Source organism: Cyprinus carpio, chromosome B5 (genome assembly GCF_018340385.1).
Source record: "Cyprinus carpio isolate SPL01 chromosome B5, ASM1834038v1, whole genome shotgun sequence".
NCBI classification, from domain to species: domain Eukaryota; kingdom Metazoa; phylum Chordata; class Actinopteri; order Cypriniformes; family Cyprinidae; genus Cyprinus; species Cyprinus carpio.
The window spans coordinates 33026425-33045926 of NC_056601.1; the positions used below are offsets into that span (position 1 = coordinate 33026425).

The 19502-nt window shown below is 35.9% G+C and overlaps 1 protein-coding gene across 4 annotated transcripts in view; it reads left to right on the forward strand.

Moving 5' to 3' along the window:
- tnca (tenascin Ca) overlaps positions 1-19502 on the forward strand; it is a 60358-nt gene that overhangs the window by 32768 nt on the left and 8088 nt on the right. The window contains exons 7-18 of one of the 4 annotated variants that reach the window (XM_042723207.1): positions 1721-2113; positions 5281-5712; positions 7241-7516; positions 10391-10663; positions 12349-12621; positions 13166-13438; positions 14305-14583; positions 16779-17051; positions 17866-17988; positions 18105-18248; positions 18491-18610; positions 18861-19004. In XM_042723207.1, the coding sequence (XP_042579141.1) occupies positions 1721-2113; positions 5281-5712; positions 7241-7516; positions 10391-10663; positions 12349-12621; positions 13166-13438; positions 14305-14583; positions 16779-17051; positions 17866-17988; positions 18105-18248; positions 18491-18610; positions 18861-19004 (3003 nt within the window). The remainder of the gene's footprint in view (positions 1-1720; positions 2114-5280; positions 5713-7240; positions 7517-10390; positions 10664-12348; positions 12622-13165; positions 13439-14304; positions 14584-16778; positions 17052-17865; positions 17989-18104; positions 18249-18490; positions 18611-18860; positions 19005-19502) is intronic. The other 3 variants (XM_042723208.1, XM_042723209.1, XM_042723210.1) reach the window with 3 other exon arrangements.

Here is a 19502-nt window from a genome sequence, read left to right on the forward strand (position 1 = left end):
TTGTCCAACATGATAATGTCAGTGTTCTGTTTTCAGGTGTGGACAACAAAGATTGTGTTGTGAAATTGTTCATAACTAACTTTTATACACATTTTTTTTTCCCCGAATATCTATTTAAAATCATCAGTTTTAGACCTGAAACATACTCTACGCAAGAATGTTTTCTATTTGTGTTTGATCTGTATGGTGTTATGCTCCAAAATCTGTCGGAATGCAATTCGTTCTGCACTGCAATGCATGCGTGTGTTGCATTCTCAACATGAATGAAATGCACATTGCAAAAAAAAAATATGTTTTCATTTGTTTTCTCTACTTGGTGAGCAAACTGTCTAAAATCGGCATGTTTATACAGTACATCTTGTGCAAGGTTTTCAGTGTTTCAGCCACTTCCAGTTATTTTAGCTGGACAAAAAACAGTGCATTCACGGGAAACTGAATTTAAAAATAAGTTGGATAAGGGTATAAAACATAAGGAAACTGTATTGTCATCGCCAGTGCAATGTATAAGCATGTGTTAAAGCATGTTAAATGAAAATGTCCTCACCCTCAGGCCATCCAGGATGTGGATGAGTTTGTTTCTTCATCAGAACAGATTTGAAGTAGCATTACATCACTTGCTTAGCAATGGATCCTCTGCAGTGAATGGGTGCCATCAGAATAAGGGTCCAAACATCTGATAAAAACACCACAATAATCCACAAGTAGCCTAATCCACACCACTCCAGTCCATCAATTAACATCTTGCGAAGTGAAAAGCTGCTTGTTCGTAAAAATGGAAAAAAACCTGCAAACAACCAAATATAATTTGAGTTCTCTATCCATAATATTGGTTTCTCCAGTGAAAAGGGCATCTCATTTGAATCAGGAGACAAATATGTACAGATCAAGCACTATTTATAAGTGGAAATGGTCCAAAATATTTCTAAACAAAAGGGCTGGTGGATTTTGATGTGAGAGGAAAACAGGGGATGCACTTTTTCACTGGAGGAAGTGTTATTTTGGATCATGGACATTTTGGCCAGAGGTGACATTTGAAGTTATAAATGCCTTGATGGATATTTTCTTACAAACATATAGCTTTTCAAGTCACAAGATGTTAATTGATGGACTGGATTACTCGTGGATTATTGTGATGTTTTTATCAGCTGTTTGGACTCTCATTCTGACGGCACCCATCATCTACATCCTGGATGGCCTGAGAGTGAGGACATTTTCATTTAACATGCTTTAACATGTGCAGGCCTGATGGTGAGTACATTTTCAGCAAATGTTTATTTTTGGGTGAACTATTAGTAGGTTCAACAGATCTGCTTACTTGTAGTGCATTGCCCAAGTATTCACATCTGCGTTTGTGTACTTGAGTAAAGTATGTTTCTGGTCTTAATTTATGACACTGTGTCCAAACCAGCTGCAACACCATAAAGGACGGAAGCTCTTTTATGTAAATCTGAGTTTCTGGAAAGCCCCTCCCACAATGCAATATCACTGGTCAAAATTCTGCATGTTAAACATCAAGTATGTCCCAGTTAGCTGTGATTGTGTGGATTTGAATTTTCACTGAACTTAATCTGTTGCACCTGGTAAGGGAACAGTGTGAGGCTTTTGCTGATAAACCATCTAGAAGGATGATATTCGATCATAATTGGTTGTGAATGAAGGGATTTGCACGTTCTATCATGTCGTTTCCAAAGTGTCATATGTTTTTGTCTTTTTCTTGTAGCATCTTTCACTTTTTATCTAGCGAACACATTTCCTGAGCTCGGTTCAGCCAAAGGCACCGATGACAATGTCATTAGCTTTGTGTCTCTCGACAACTCAGAGATCCCGTTCTCTGGGAGCGGATACGAGGATCCCACTGGCACCTTGACCGTGTCTAATGTCACATCCGAAGGATTTGATCTTGCGTGGGAGTCACATAAACACATTGGCTATGATAGTTACACTGTAGAACTTAAAGATTTCTCAGGGAAATGGAAGGAGGAGGTTCATCTCCATGGGGAGGTGAATGACACTAGAATCCGTGGCCTAAAGGCTTCCACGGAGTACCAAGTAAGGCTTTATGGAATATCCAATAACCAAAGATCTTCACTGCTAGAAGCAGTTGCAGTTACAGGTATAAACTTTCTTTTGGGTTTCACGTCATCTGTTTGATTTAGCGCCATTGCAACTTTAAGAAATGTACTGTAAAACTTTCTTTTTGAGAAACTCATAGGTTTAAGAATGGAATGACATAAGTTTTGCATGACATACAATATGAAACTGCTCCCATCTGTCATATGGTAGAGCACAAAGAAGTGCATGATGATGCAAAAGGATATGGATGTGTATTTGGACTGGGTGATACAACAACAACAAAATTTGGTATACTTTTGCTTTGATGCGGTATGCAAAAAGTCTTTTATTTGTTTTGTTTTGTTTTTCAATAAGAGGAGCCATCAGTGCCCTCCATAAGTATTGGCAGAGTAAAGACAAAATTGTTCTTGTGGAGTCAAGAAATCTGTAAATACGATTAAAAGTGAATATGAGACAAAACTACAGAATGTCACATTTTATTATTGGGTGAAATAACACAAAGGTGTTTTACCAGCTAGGAAGATCAGCACTTTTCATCTCCCTATCTGATGTGAGCATAAGTATTGGAACAGTTGCCTCACAGGTCTTTCTAAGTGTTCAGCTGTGTCCTGTTGCATTAATTCTTCAGATATTAAAAGCAGGGAATGTCTTATCAGTTATATCCATTGCTTCTGCATTCTAAGTCTTGCATTCGATGATGACACACACAAACCAGGATGAACACGAGGAAGCTGACTGAAAGAAAAGCAAGCAATTTGGATGCTAAAAGAAAAGAGGAAGTCAATTAGAACTATAGGAAAAACAAAGGGCATGGAGAAATCAAGAGTTTGGAAACTACCGGCGATATCAGCAACCAACGAAAAACAACAGTAGTTGATGACAGACAAATCATAAAAGCTGTGAAAATGAACCCTAAAATACATGTCTGTAAAATCACCAACAAACTCCAGAAAGCTGGGGTGATGCTCTGTCAATCTACAGTCCGCAGGAGAATTTGACACAGAATTACAGAAGCTACACAGCAAGATGCAAACCCTCTGATCAGCACCAAAAATAGAAAGGCAAGATTCTTCACAAAGGTGAGCCAGTAGAGTTTTGGAACTGAGTTGATGGACCGATGAGACAAAGATTAACCTTTATATAAGTGATTGGAAAGCAAATGTGTGGAGATAAAAGGGAACTGCAAACAATCCTAAGCATACAACCTCATCTGTAAAGCTGGTTGGAGGTGGTGGTGTCATGGCATGGGCATGCATGGCTGTCTCTAGAACAGGACCGCTTCATTTTAATGATGACTTAATGTATGGCAGTAGCAGAATGAATCTGGAAGGGTACAAAATCATCTTGGCCACCAATATTCAAGAAAATGCCACCAAACTCATTAGAAAGCACTTCATATTGGATCAGGACAATGACCCAAACACCCTGCCAGTTCAGTCAATTACTTTATCAGGACAAAGAAATGTAAAGTCTTAGATTGCCCAAATCAATCTCCAGATTTAAATCCAAGTGAACATTAATTTAACTTCAGCAGCTGAAAGAGGAAACTAAAGACAGAAAACTCCCCAAAACAAGCAATAGTTGGAATTGGCTGCACTAAAGGGCTGGGGAAAAGCATTTCAAAGCATAAGCCCAAGAGTCTGATGATGTCTATGGGTCACAGACTCACTGCTCTGATTGCATGCAAGGGATCTGCAACTAAATATTAGCTTTTAATCTTTTACATCTGCCTTAAATTCAACTGTTCCAATACGTATGCTCACATCAAATAGTGGGATGAATTCTGAAAGTGCTGTCCTTTTTATTAGTTAAAACATGTATGTGTCGAAAGACTAATAATAAAATGTGACATTATGTAGTTTTGTCGCATATTCATCTTTTAATTATATTTGCAAATGTCTTGACTCCATAAGCCTTCCTTGACTTCCATAAGTCATATTGGTTCAGGCATTGAACTTTAATGCTGGTTATGCTAATGAGATCATTTATATTTTTTGCTTATTTTTTTCCAGTATTTTATATTTTTGCTTAATTAATGTGAATATATTGTGAATATTAAGCATATCACCCGGTCCAGTGCAAATAGCTGCTCATTGACTCAGACAAGGAGATCCACGATCCACAAGTTTGCAGTGGTTAAAATTATTAATCCTCATAACAGACTAAACTGTGTGGTAAAAAGTGCATGGAAGGCTGATAAGCACAGAATATTGTTTGTGACTTGTTAAAACTCTCAGAATCGACTTCATGCATGTCCTTTCCTCAAAACATCTCGAAGTCTGCATGGATTATCCATCAGTCTGAAGCGTCCCATGTACTTCCACTCTAGTGGACTACTTGGAAACTTCAGCAATTAATGGCTCATGGTCATTAATGTCAGATGTTTTCAGATACATGCATGTAGATTGAAATAAGCGGTAACATTATTTGCATGTGAATTGAGTTATATTGCATGCAGTGTAACTCAAACCTCAGCTTACACTGAGAAACTGAGGGGCGGATTCACTAAGAAATGTTTCTTTAAATACTCACTTCACAGTGCTATTGCTATGCATTTCATATGTTCCTTAAAATCGCAATGCATAAATTAAATTGGTCCTGAAATTGCCTTCATTTGCTTTTTTTTCTTTTTTTTTTCTATCTTTTTGTTATTTTAATATCAGTGAGATACTATTAGCCTAGTTTTTTTCACATTCATTTTTATTTATTATATACAGTATGTGTGTGTGTGTGTGTGTGTGTGTGTGTGTGAGAGAATTCTAGTTTTTAAATATTTATTTATTTTATTATTTTACATTTATTTTATTTCAAGTAACTGATTTTTGTATTTTATGGTTTTAGTTTTGGTTTTAGTAATAACCCTGACGGACATGAGGAAATACTCATGTTAAAGTGGTGTTTAGTGAATTCGCCCCTCATGGCACTACATTTAGAGTATGATTAACCATCATAATATTTAAAAACCATTCTAAAATGTACTTTTGATGTTTCAAAAGAAATTAATTTGCAGTTATTTATCATGCAAATCAGAAAACCACTTCCCAGGATAAACAGGAGATAAATGGTAGATTAAAATGTATATAGTCACATTTTATTTGTGCAGTTAGTTAATGATTAATAACCTCTTGTTTTTACAGGTAAATCTCTGCTAATTTTGTCTTGTCTTTAATCTCTGACCTTAAACACACTGAATACTTTCCTCTATAGCACCAAAGTCTACCTCTCCTGATGTTGTTGCTTTGACCTTCAAAAGCGTTTCAACAACACTACCAAGCCTCCATAAGGAGGTCCAGCCATCAGTCTCTACCTCCACTCTTTTAACAGAGGATTTTAAAGCTAAAGCCTCAGGTGATGAACTCAAGGGCCCGAATCAAGGGCCTCCGGGTGACCTAAACGTCACTGATGTGAGCAGGAATAGTTTGAGGCTGTCTTGGTCAGCTCCTGAAGGAGCATTCGATAGCTTCATCATTGAGTTGAACTCAACATCAAATAAGTCCAAAGACAGTGTTATTGAAGTGTCTGGAGAAGCCAGGCAGGTCCATGTAGATGGACTGAACCCTGACACGCTTTATGAGATTGCATTGTATGGGATGAAGGAGGGCGAGAAATCCCAACCAGTCAATGTTCACATCAAGACAGGTACATGGAGATGAGCTTCAGAAACCACAGTCATCCGCCATAACTCCAATATTCATAATAATACAAATGTCATTCATTTATTCATTCATTCAAAGTCATTCTTAAAAAGTAAAAGATATCCCATCATCTTGGGAGCAATTCTGCAGGCATAAGACGGTTGGTGGAAAAATAGTGTTTTTATTCAACCCCAAGTCCTTTTGACGTCACAGTTTGGTTTATTTGGTTAGTTTAAATGATTTTTTTGGTCCACACCAAGAAACCACACATAGTTTGCTTGAAAAATGGCTGTGGGCTTTGGTTTGTGTGGACTGCCATGACTATAATGAAAGCAGTCCAGTAGAATTGAAATGCTGTTGATAATTCTAGCTTGTCTGCTGTTCCACTTGCGAGTGTCATTTTGTGCATGTTAAATATTCAGTTAAACGCTACAATTACAAATTTTGGGGTCAGTAATATATATATATATATATATATATATATATAATTTTTTTTATGCTTTTATATTCGACTGGGACACATTAAATAAGTGTAATTTTAGATATACTTTGATATAAAGTACTGTTATAGTTATATACATTGATATACTCTTCATAATATTTTGAATTTAGATTTTATTTGTATATTTTGTTTTAATTTTAGTTGTTTTGTATATATATATTTTTAAAATATATAGTTTTTTTTTTTTTAAATACTGAGATTATGATTCTTTTATGGTTTTAGTTTTAGTTAACTATAACAACCCTAAAAAGTGAAAGTAAATAAATTCATAATGTTGCAAAATATTTATTTCAAATAAATTCTGCATCCCAACTGTTTTCAACATTGATAATTATTAGAAATGTTTCTTGAGCAGCAAATCAGCATATTAGAATGATTTCTGAAGATCATGTGTCTCTGAAGACTGGAGTAATGATGCTGAAAATTCAGCTTTGCATCACAGGAATAAATTACATTTTAAAATATATTCCAATAGAAAACAGTTATTTCTAATTATAATATTTCATAGTATTACTGCTTTTACTGTATTTTTGGTCAAATAAATGCATCCTTGATGAGCAGAAGAGACTAATTTTAAAACATTTTAAAAGTCTTACCGACCCCAAACTTCCGAACTGTAGTGTAAATATATTAAACATCAAATATTGTTCAAAATTCACATTCCCCAATCAAACCCATATTCACTTAACATTTTAGTTATTCCCCAAGATGTGATCTCAGTACCTCTAGTGCCGCAAAACACTTGCAGAATTGTTTCTGAACTTTTCATGAGAAGCCTCCCCTTGGGATTATAGCATGATGCAATTAATATAACGTTTAATCTGATCATTCTGAATGATTATTTCTCAACATGAATGAACACCGTCTCTCTGTGCCTCATGTCTTTATCCATATCATTTCATTCCATCTATTAACTGTTTTATCTGTCATTACGTTAAGCCAGTGGCACTGGCGAGTTCAGCTCATTTCATTATGCAAATGTAATTAATTTCAGTGACAATAACTCATGTCTGATTTCTTTCTCCGTCAGAGGAGCAGAGGCCGCAGATTGGCAGTCTGAGTGTGTCTGATGTGTCTTGGGATAGCTTCAATGTGTCCTGGACCATTGAGGATGGCTCTGCCTTTGACAGTTTTGTGATTGAAGTGGCAAATGCAGCAGGTCCAGAAAGGCAGAACCTTTCGGTATCTGGTGATGCACGTAGTTTATGGCTGTCTGGGCTCAGTCCCGACACGTCCTATATAATTACGTTATATGGAGTGCATCAGGGCTCGATCCTGGGGTCCATCTACACTCAAGCAGCTACAGGTACCCATGCTTACTTGGATATCCCTGCTGAAAAAGAGGTGCACTTCAGCAGAGTTTTAAAACAGCAATTATTACTGAAAAATATACTTCAGGGCAAACTGAATGTAATGTTTTCATTTTCACATTTGCCTTTATAATTTAGATCCATAGTTTAAATTTATATTAAATGCAGATAGTTGAAGTTATATATATAGACTGTATAAAATAAACACTTATTAACAGTGTCCCTATATTTCATTAATTATCATAAATATACTAATATTTTATATGATATTTTAACTGAATGTATTTCAGAATATATATGTAACAATTATTTGCATGGTACAAAATGTTACAAATATACATTATTAATATAATGTTTCAATATGAATAATATATTTAGTTTAGTTTTACATATTAAATATACTCTTACACTATTATTATATTATATAGATAATTCATTACTATAATACTTAATATTAATAATTTTACATAATACAAATGTATTGTTATATATTACATTAGTTTATATATGTATGCTTTTAATTTGACACTTAGTAAAATAATTTATTACCCTAAATACATTAATATTTTATTAATATCTTCAAGTTCTTTTCTTTTATATATATATATATATATATATATATTATATAATATCTATATATATATATATATATGTATGTATGTATATATATATATATAGTTTGAAGCATTGACACACACTACAAGTGCACATTTAGCACAATTAAGTGCACTTCTTTTTCACAAAGAATGGGACATCCATTATCTATCATGCTTTTTTTTCCCCCTTTATCTTTTCTCTCTTTCCAACCTCTTTTTTTCTGGTTGGGAGCTGTGGTGTCAAGCAGGTGCTTCTGTGCTTTAACATTTCCTTTTAATTTTTCATGAAACCCAAAAATCTTTGTTGCATGGGGCCATTGAGAATGATGAACAAACACTTAATGGTGTCCATCATAATTTGTTGATTGTGAAATGACTTCTTTTAACAAAGCTAACTGATTGTCACCTCTACTGTTCCAGCCACTGTGTCGGTCTGTCCTCAAAGTTGATTGTGTTGGGGCACAGAATATGTTGTGTTTCCATTCATTTCCTTCCACTGAAATCAAAGCTTTGTGTTGAACAGTAATCACTGTCCACCATTCCACTATCATCCATTTCATCCAGCTGCCCAAATGCATGGCACTAGAACCCATCTCACACATTTACCTCATTGTGGTGAGTTTTGATGAGCTGCAGTGATTGCAACATATTTCATCCTCTTACATAGAATTTCATTCACTTTATTGTGATCTCATCATCTACTTGCATCATTTCAAACAACATTTGATTTAATATAGAAGCAATGTGCATTGAATAAGTAAGGTCCATTTATATTTTTGTTGATTTTGAGGACTTTCTATGTCAGGGCTTCCAAAAAAAAAAAAAAAAAAAAAAAAAATGTTATCAGTCAAACCCTTGGCCTAAAATATTTTATAAAGTAAGTATATTTTATAAGTTAATATTTCAATAATTTAGCAACATTTTTGCATGTTCACAGGTTTCTGATTAAATACATTTCTTTTTATTGAAAATGTTTTTTTGAATATTTTTAATGTTTTAATTAGATTTTTATTTTACAATTATTTCTTTTAATTGTACATTTTTAATTAATTAAAAAATCTAAATAAAAGCTTTTAAGTAAAAAATACTTTCTAAGAAAAAAATTTAATTACAAGATAATTTTAAGTAAAAATCAAAATAAAACACTTATTAAAAATTATTCAGATATTATTAGCTTTTTTAACATTTTAACTTTAAAAGAAATAATTTTAAAGATTTAACTACTTATTGGCTTTTAATCTTCTGTTAATAGCTAATCTTTAACATTATAACACTGTTTTTTTTAAGTTATCAATGCTTTAATGTAATAAAAGTAACTATATGATTTAGCGAACAAAAAAAATTATTAAACAATATTTTTATGAATTATAATAATAATTTTTATAATAATAATTTTTCATATTTTTTGCTAAAATATCACACTTGAAATAATAGTTAATTAAATATTGACTAATAATTACATTTAATAATTAAATAATCAAATTATTTAAAAAGTTATTCAGACATACTGCTTTCCGGACATCATCCAAGCATTAATTTATACTGCGCATAGGGCATTACTGTATGTTATTGTTTGGATTAGGAATAATTCAGAATAGAAACCAATCTTGATGCATCTTTTGTGTGAATTGCTTCATATGCACTAACCCAGTATTCTTGTTAACCTGTTTTGACACTACAGTGAACAAAAACAACAAAACAGCCTCAGAATTCATAACTAAAAAATACTTCTTTTGTTTTCCTATCCTTTTTTAATATTTGCTCTGCTTTTGCTTTCTGCCCAGCTCTCGTGTTTTCTTTCGTGTTTGACATCCTGTATCTGCAGTGTGTAAGCAAAGCATCTATACAGTATACAGCAAATTAAGTGATTTCTGTTACTACTGAGTATGTTCTTTAATATCAAACAAATTATAATTTTTTAATTGCCTTATTTATCTTTTAATGATATTTATTACAAAAGTTATCATCATGAAACCTAATTTACATAAGAAAGCATGTTATGCTTGCATGCAAAAATAAATATGCGCTGTTTGCATGCTGCAGACGCAGGGTATGTAAAACAGACCTAAACCGGCAAGCACACTTGAGGTGCATTATAAAACTTAATCCATAACACTAGTCAGTATTCATAGCAGTTCTTACAGGAGAAAAGCAAATATTTCCTTTAATTAATCTGTCATTAGTTCCTCAGTTAAACAGAAATAATACATGCAAATTATGCATATTGTACAGGAAGTGCAACTGCGCTGTTCCAATAACCGTTTCTCCCTTTAGATAGCGCTCCAGTGGTTGGCAATCTTTATGTTTCTAATATTACATCAGAGGGCTTCTCCATTTCATGGAATGACACGAGAGGAGATATTGAGAGGTTTATCCTGGAGATTATAGACTCTAGCTGGCAGCGGGAGCCAGTCGAATATAATCTGTCACAAAGCACACAGTCGTATGAAATCACTGGGCTACGGCCGACTACTGACTATATAGCTTACCTCACTGGAGTCGTGAAGGGAAGGAGAACAGACTCCGTCAGTGCTTTCGCCTCCACAGGTAACTGCAATTCTCTCGTTTCCTTGCTGTTTTCCCCCGTTTGTTTATATTGGAAATGATAAATCAGGCCTTAAAGGAGCACAGTAGTTCATCCAAAAGATCACATTTACTCATGCCATTCCAGACCTTCTGCTTGTGCACATTGAAATCTGGTGCCTCAAGATGTTGCGTCAGGTTCGACTTGTACATGACAGTGAATTTCACATTTTGCAAACATTATGGAAACATTACCATGGAATGTTCTCTGATTATTCTGAAACAAGTAACATTTAAAGGGGTCATATGATGCGATTTCAATTTTTCCTTTCTCTTTGGAGTGTTACAAGCTCTTGGTGAATAAAGAAGATCTGTAAAGTTGCAAAGACTAAAGTCTCAAATCCAGAGATATATTCTTTATAAAAGTTAAGACTCTGCCACGCCCCCTAAAATGGCTCATTCTAACACGCCCCCACATCTCTACGTCACTATGTGGGAAGATTTATATAACGCCGCCCAGATGTTCATGCAAAGAAAGAAGGTGTAACTTCTATTCTCACTGTTGCCGCCGGTGTCATGTCGTGGAGTCACTGTATTTTGTTGTGAAACTACTTTGTTTGGCCTTCCAAAAGAGGACATAACTAGAAATCAGTGGTTAAGTTGTATTTACAACACTGTTCCAGAACAGTTCAACCCAAATATTATGGTGTATTATGGAGGACAAGGACTGTTTCCTGAACCGGTGTCTGTTTCTATAAAGTGGGGTAATTCCAACTTTGCAAGGACAGTCTGGCTCTTCTGACTCACAGTTTGTAAGTATGTTTACATATTTAAAGAATTTGCCACTGATGATTCAAACGCGAGTTTTGAGCAGTGTAGAGTAGGCTTGTTGTTTGCCGTTTCTCCAAACACAAATGCAGACATGGTTTTATGTTTATGCGGTGCAATATGCAACGCATAAAAAGACAGTATAAGTCATTATAATCAGTAATTATGTCCCCACTGGATGCAACAAATGCCTAGTTTGTAATGGGTTTCATTGGTTTTGTCTGGTCATGCCGGGAGACGGCATCACAGTATGTTAAGGGGCGTAACATTTCTGTCGCACACTTGAGGCATTTGGCCAATCACAATGCGCTGGATAGCTGGCCAGTCAGAGCACACCTTGCTTTTCAGACCGATGAGCTTTGTAAAAATCGACGCGTTTCGGAAAGGCGGGGCATAGAGGAGCAACAATAATGTACATTATATGGAAAATAATATGTTTTTTTAACTTTAAACCGCATAAACACATTGCATTACACCAAATAATGTTCTTTTTAGCAACGTCATATGACCCCTTTAACAAACATTGGATGACTGTCCAACTAAAATGTTTCAGAAAAAAAAAATCGATGATTTTTGTATAAATAATTTAGATTTTATTTGAGTACATTTTGAGTACATTATTAAAGACCAGATAACTTTGAATGAACACTCTATTGATGTTACTGGAAGAACATTTGTTTGAAAGAATCTGAATTAGCCAAAGTTCTGAACAATCCCTGTTTGCTGGGTGACATGAGGTTGAGTGAATGATTTTTGGGTGAACTATCCCTTTAACCAAGGCTGTCTGTCAGTTAGGCACCAAGTTAGCATGGACAGATCTCTAAACGAAAGAGAAAGAGACACTAAACGAATCGTCATGGCTGGCTTTTTCCCCCCTGTAGCGGCCGAGCCTGACTTGTCTGGGCTAGTTGTTTCAAACATTACCTCAGACACAGTGTCGCTCTCCTGGCGGACGGGAGAGAAGGCGTTTGATAATTTTATAGTCGAGGTGAGAGAGTCTGCTTTGCCCACGCAGGCGACGGGGCGCACCTTGCCTGGAGGTGTTCGCTCCACGGTGCTGACCGGCCTCAGAGGAGACACGCAGTATCAGATCAAGCTGTACGCCACCGTTGGTGGCTCAAACACAGCTGCCCTGACGACTGTAGTAACCACAGGTACAGCAGCGCATGCTTTGAGCTCTCAGATCATCAATTCATAATGGGATTTTTGTCCAAAAAGCAGCATGCATTCCTGAGAAAAAGGAGTATTTTTGGTTGTTTGCACAAGATTAGTCTGTTAGTCTTTTGAATAGAAACTAGTTTGTTTGTGCGTGTGTTTAATATGTATAATGTTTTGTGTCTTGAAATAAAAAAAATAAAAAAATGTAATAGTTAGTTTTAGTTAGCAACACTGATTTGACTAAATCTGGTCCGTATTGCAAATGCATAAATAGAAACTCAAAAGATTTTTTTTTACAGTATATATTTGTGTGTATGTGTTTACATACAAACACACACATACATGTACAGTATATATTTAATTATAATTCTCAGTTGAAATTGTTTGCTGAGGCAATTGACCGCAAACCACAGATGCTTTTCATAGACATTAAAGCAAATAATCCAGAATATTCCTACTGTATTAAACCTCCAGTTTTCACTTGTTTTAGCTGTCGTTACGTTTCGTACCAATACCCAATACTCTTTTTCATTCATCTAGAGCCGAAGCCTAAATTGGGCCCCATTGTGGTGTCTGAAACACGGCCGAATAGCTTGACGCTGTCCTGGAGCACACTGTCAGGCCACTTGGATGGCTTTGCTGCTCGTGTCACTGACCGTGAGCAGCTGTATGATGTTGTAGAGCTCAGGCTGTCAGGTGCAGAGAGGAACGTTACTGTCACGGGTCTTATGGACTCTACGGTTTATGATATAGTGTTTTATGGTCTGTCTCGTGGCCGTCAAACTCCAGCAGTTTCCTTCAATACCAGTACAGGTACTGTGCAAGTTTTTCATGCTTCTATCACAACAAATCAGAACTTCCACAGAACTAACAATTTTTGCATCCGGTTAGAATTAGTTGCAAGCAAATTTCTGAAACTGCCTGTGACTATTTATTTATTTCTTTATTTAGCATACTTGCACGCATTTAATAATTTACATGGTTACTTTAATAACTATAAAGGTCTTTTTACACTAAGTGAGTTTTTTATGTTGTTGTTGTTGTTGTTTTGTGATTGGTAAAAATATAACAATGGATCCTCTTGTCTGTGTGCTAAAAACAAAAACAGATTTAATTTGTATATACTGTATATACTATATATATACACACACACACAATACATACACACACATTTTTTTACTTATTGGTTTGTGATAATTTGTCATGTTGGCCTTGGTGTAAATAGACCTTTAAAAGCTTTTTTTTCGATTGTGGTTTTGCGTTGTATTCAATGACCTGAGGTTTTAGTTTCAGGCTCTTTCGTAGACAATAGATAAACAGTATATTACAAATGGCTTGTGTTCAGATGCAGTTTCAGTTTGCAACTTAACTTGCCCTGCTTAAGGAAAAGAAAGTAGTATTTGCAGTTTGGAAACTCATTTTTGCATCAGCCTGAGCTCGTTGTCTAATGACATTAACATTGCACCCACTGAATGCTCTCTTATTTTACATGGAGAAACCAAGAATCTCATACAATCATAGCTTAATACTGACAAACTGATGAGCAACATTTGACAAATTACAAGCTATTTTGACCTTGCAATCACTGCAGAATCAATTATACATCCTCACCCTGTATTGTCCCCTCCTATAACACTTCAACCACGGGACCCAAATGAATGCTGTACCACGTAACCCAGCGTCATTACCTAGAGTGGAAAATCTCACGGTTTCGGATATTACCCCGTACGGATTTCGGGTGTCCTGGGCGGCAGATTCCTCCGAGGGCTTCAGGCATTTTCAGGTAAAGGTGTCGGACTCTGGCCAGCTGCTGGAGCCCCAAGAGTTCATAGTGTCTGGGAACCAGACCGTACTGGATGTTTTGGGCCTGATAACTGGCATTGGCTATGAGGTCAGTGTGACCGGGGTGTCAGGGAATGGGTTACAGTCTCGTCCAATCACCACAGTGGCTGTTACAGGTACTGCTCTCTGCTTTTTTTTTCTTTTTTCTTTTTTCAACTGCACGTCACTCCTAAACATTAAACGTTTCACTGCCCAAAGCTTGATGGTTTTTACTTTTTGTTGAATAGCAAAATGTTTTAATGTGTAACAAATATTTTACAGCTATTGCAATTTTTTTCAGGGGTTGTATGCACAAGACATGTTCAAGAGTGTGATGGTTGTAATATGTTGCAGACACACACAACGGCATGACAAAAACCTGACGAATTGTACAGTTTCTACAGTTAACACTTAGTATGCTCAAGATACTTTTCTTGCCCCAGCTGCTGCTTCTGACTGGTCACCCATTTTAAAACCACAATTTTATTAGCTGAAAATGTAATCTTTTAAATGTTGTTGTTTAAACAGTACTGATGGCAACAGTGACATTTTGTGGTCCATTGATGTTTCCTTAGTCCATTTTCAGAAGTTTATATTTGGAAAATTTTGCTGTTGTCAGTGTCTTTTCTGCACAACAATCAACATTCACTGCACAAAAGAACTTTTACTACTTAAAGCATTTTTTAATCTTCTTTTTTATCCTCTTTTTTCAAATGTTTTTTCAGAATAATCAGTGTCAAAAATCAGGAATCAATATGCATCTTTTAAAAAGGAGAGAGAGAGAGATACTAGTTAATGCATTTTTCATTTTTTCTTTAATTTTTTTTATATTATTTATTTATTTAATTTTTTATTTTTGAAAATTGTGAATATTAATTCTTGTGTAGAGAAGACACTGATTTGTCTGGAAAAAACATTTTAATCATTTTAAAAGACAGTTAAAAAGAAGATTAAAATTGCATGAAGTAATATCTTTTGTGCAGTGAATGCTGACACTTAAAAACAATCTCCCAGTACAGTAAAGTAAAATAGTCTAAAGTCTAAAAACATTATGTAGTGTTGCTTCTCAACTACATTTATGTGGTTTCAAGGCTGCGTTGTTATTTCAATATTTATTTATTTATTTAAAAGTGTGATAGATTTTTTTCCCAAATTTTGATTGCAGCATAAATACATTTACATGTGTTGCTTTAGCTGCGGGTTCCTTTGCAGTTTACAAACTGATCTAGAAAGGCACAAAACGAAATACTAACCAGAAGTCATAAGACACATGCAGATAACAATAAAAAAGCACAGATGAACATGTCCTGTGTTTACAAGTTCTTTAGATGTCTGCTGTTTGATATAAGCTTTGGTTGGGAAACTCCTACAACTACCTCCTCAACACTGTCCTTTGTTGATTTGCCAGGTCTCCTCCATCAGTAAAGCATTAAGCTTTGTTTCTAGTGCTGCTCGTAAGAACAGTACATGCTTCACTGGTCCCATGGCCTCAAAAATATGAGCATACACATCTGTGATGCCATATTTGTACTGTGTTTTCTACTGAATGGCTGGCAAAACTGTATATAACAAAAAGATGTTCTAAGAACATTGTGCTAATGTTCCCATTAAGTTATGAAAACATTTCTTTTTATACTTTTTTCACTGGTTATTTGTATGTTAGGGCAAACATTTAGGGAATGTTACATTTTGTTACAAAATTGAATTTTCTCTGGACCATCTGAACAAGTATAGTAGCAAGCAGTAACATTTAAAAACTTCAAATGTTTCAGATACCTTTAAATGAACATTCTGTTAACATTCTATTAATGTGAAAGGTATTAATTTAAATTCTAAAAATATTATTATAGTATTGTATAAATATGTTTTTTTAATATAAAACAAAATAAATAGTTTTGAATTTTCTCTGAAATGTCTGAAACAAGTAGCAAGTTAAATGGGGAAATAACATTTTGGTGCCAACATTTCAATAACAGATAGTTTTAAACAAACGTTACTGGAGGAACATTAGCTGGGAAAGTTTTTCACCAGCAGCCCATATGGAAACACAATCTTATATAAGGCCATAAAGCACAGCCATGCATGAAATCATTGTAAAGTGGGAAATACAGGCATGCATGATTTGCAATGCCATTTACAATATTATCTGGCATCAAAAGTCATAAAGGGACACGTTTATGTTGCTGCTATGTGTCCATAGTTTAACTAACATGGGTAGTTATACTCATGCTTGATGCATGTGGAATGCTTGGAGACCAGCAGAGACACTTGAGTCTGTCTCAAACTCTTGTTAAAACAAGAAAAAGACACATGTCCCTTACTTGTCAATCAGAGGCAGAACCAGAGATCGAGCACCTTTTCGTGTCAGACGTCACCCCTGAGAGTTTCCGGCTGGCCTGGACGGCAGAAGACGACATCTTTGATCGATTCATTCTCAAAGTTAGAGATTCGAGAAAGCTCTCCCACCCTCGAGAGTTCATTGTGCCGGGCGATGAAAGAACCAAAGTTTTAACGCAGCTTTTGGGGGGAACTGAGTATGAAATTGAGCTTTACGGTGTCACGCTGGAACATCGCTCCCAACCCGTTACTGCTGTTGCCAGAACAGGTATTGCACTTGTCAAACTCGCTCATTTCTGGACTCGAGGTGCTTTCTTGCCTGCAATGTGATGGAAGTGCGATCTTTAACAACTGAGTAACGCTCTTCATCCTTAACAGGTATTGATCTGTGATGCACCGTGATTTGAAATGTATCTGTCAAGATATATTTCAATCCAGGGTTAAAGTCAACAGCAAATACTGTTCACAAACCATTTTACTTGATGCATTTCAACAGGATAATCAGCAAGAATAAGATTGCTTGGTGCTTTAGACACTATAAACAGACATTTTGACAAAACATCAGAAAGTAAGGTCAGTTCATGTTGACTTTAACCTTGCATGCTCTCATGAAGGAACGTTGTGTCTGTTTATGCATCAAGAGGAAAGTGTCCCGATGTTCATTTCACTACTAAACCATCATCGTTGTGGGGAAACGTGATGTTAATTTGTCCGCATGCACCGAGAACTAATGACTGTGTGTTGGTTTATGGTCAAAATAACATGCCTTCTTTTTGTCATCGTCTCGCTCCAGGTTAAATCTGTGGAATGCAATTGAATGATTTTGGCATGATTGATCATGTTAAAAATGGTTTCTTGCACTATTATGACTAATGGATCTTTCTTTTAGGCCTTTTTCATTGCACCAGGGAAAGGCCAGCTTCTCCTGCAGTTCAGTGGTCTTTCTTTGTCCGTTTTCCAGTGGCTGTTTGAATTAACTTCATAACCTAATGGCCATAAGGACCCTGGGTGGATCATTTTCCCATTTTTTTCAATGATTTTCTTTCTGTTGCTAAATATGGATTTGCATTGCTGTCTGGCAGGCCTTGGAGCTCTACGGGACCTTCGTTTCTCTGATATCACGGACACAACAGCTGTGGTTTCCTGGACTGTACCGCGATCCCAGCCGGACTCCTACAGAATCACTTACATCCCAGTCCAAGGAGGCGAGTGCCGGTCCTCTTAAACCCTGAAGAATGCATTGCAAACAACAGAACTAATGTTGTAAATAAAGACTAAAAATTCATGCATTAAGTCTTGCGTCTCTTCTGTGTTTTAACAGGTACTCCCATGATCCTGACAGTGGACGGGTCACAGTCTCAGGTCCCCCTGACAAATCTGATCCCCGGAGAGGCGTATCAGGTGTCGGTTGTTGCAGTGAAAGGTCTGGAGGAGAGCGAACCAGTGTCTGAAACTTTTACAACAGGTTGGTTTAGTAACTTATCCAGTTAGTGGTGTTTCTAAGATAAGCATCACTATTGCTCGAACTGAGTGTTAATGATCTAAAAACAAAACCCTAAACCAAAATATATATTAGAAAGGTATTCAGGTACATAAAATTGTATATACAGTATAATTGACATAAAATAAAGTATAGTTTATACAAATAATACTGTGACAAAGTAACTTTTTTGTTTTTTATTGTATTATTTTATTATTTACCTCCAGCCCTGGATACGCCACGCAGTCTGATTGCTGTCAATGTCACTGACACAAAGGCGCTGTTGCTGTGGCAACCTGCCATGGCGACCGTGGATGGATATGTGATCACATACAGCGCAGACACTGGTGAGGAAACTTCTCTGTTGCTCTATTTTATGTTTCTTTATTCATGTTTGACTTGTCTGCTTGTCTCTGCTGCTGTTCACCCTGAGTAGAGCAGAAATAGTTTTAGAAATCTCAGTATCGTGTGTCACACTGCAGGACACTGCTGTCACTGCCTGACACGAAATAAACCCACACAACATCCTTCGGTCGTTATTTTTCATCTTTTTTAGTTTTATAGAATCATTTCTGATTCTTGTGTTCTTCTGCACAGTGCCACCGATATCAGAGCAGGTTTCTGGAAACACGGTGGACTTTGAGATGAGCTCACTGGCTCCAGCAACTCAATACACTGTCAATGTTTACGCCATCAGAAACCGAGAGAAAAGTGCTCCGGTGACCACAGACTTCACCACAGGTGAGAGGAGCTTCAGCCATTACTGCTGCTCCAGCGCCCCCTACAGACTGCATCAAATACAGCGGCACACCTTTACTGAACACTTTACTGTGTATGGGGGACTCGCATGAAACAGAGAGCATTTCTATATGAAATGTGACCCTGGACCACAAAACCAGTCTTAAGTGTCAATTTTTCAAAATTTAGATTTATACATCATCTGAAAGCTGAATAAATAAGCTTTCCATTGATGTATGGTTTATTAGGATCGGACAATATTTGGCCGAGATACAACTATTTGAAAATCTGGAATCTAAGGGTGCAAAAAAATCAAAATATTGAGAAAATCGACTTAAATTTGTCCAAATGAAGTTCTTAGCGATGCATATTACTAATCAAAAATTAAGTTTTGATATATTTATGGTAGGAAATTTATAAAATATCTTTATGGAACATGATCTTTACTTAATATCCTAATTAATTTTGACATAAAATAAAAATCAATAATTTTGACCTGTA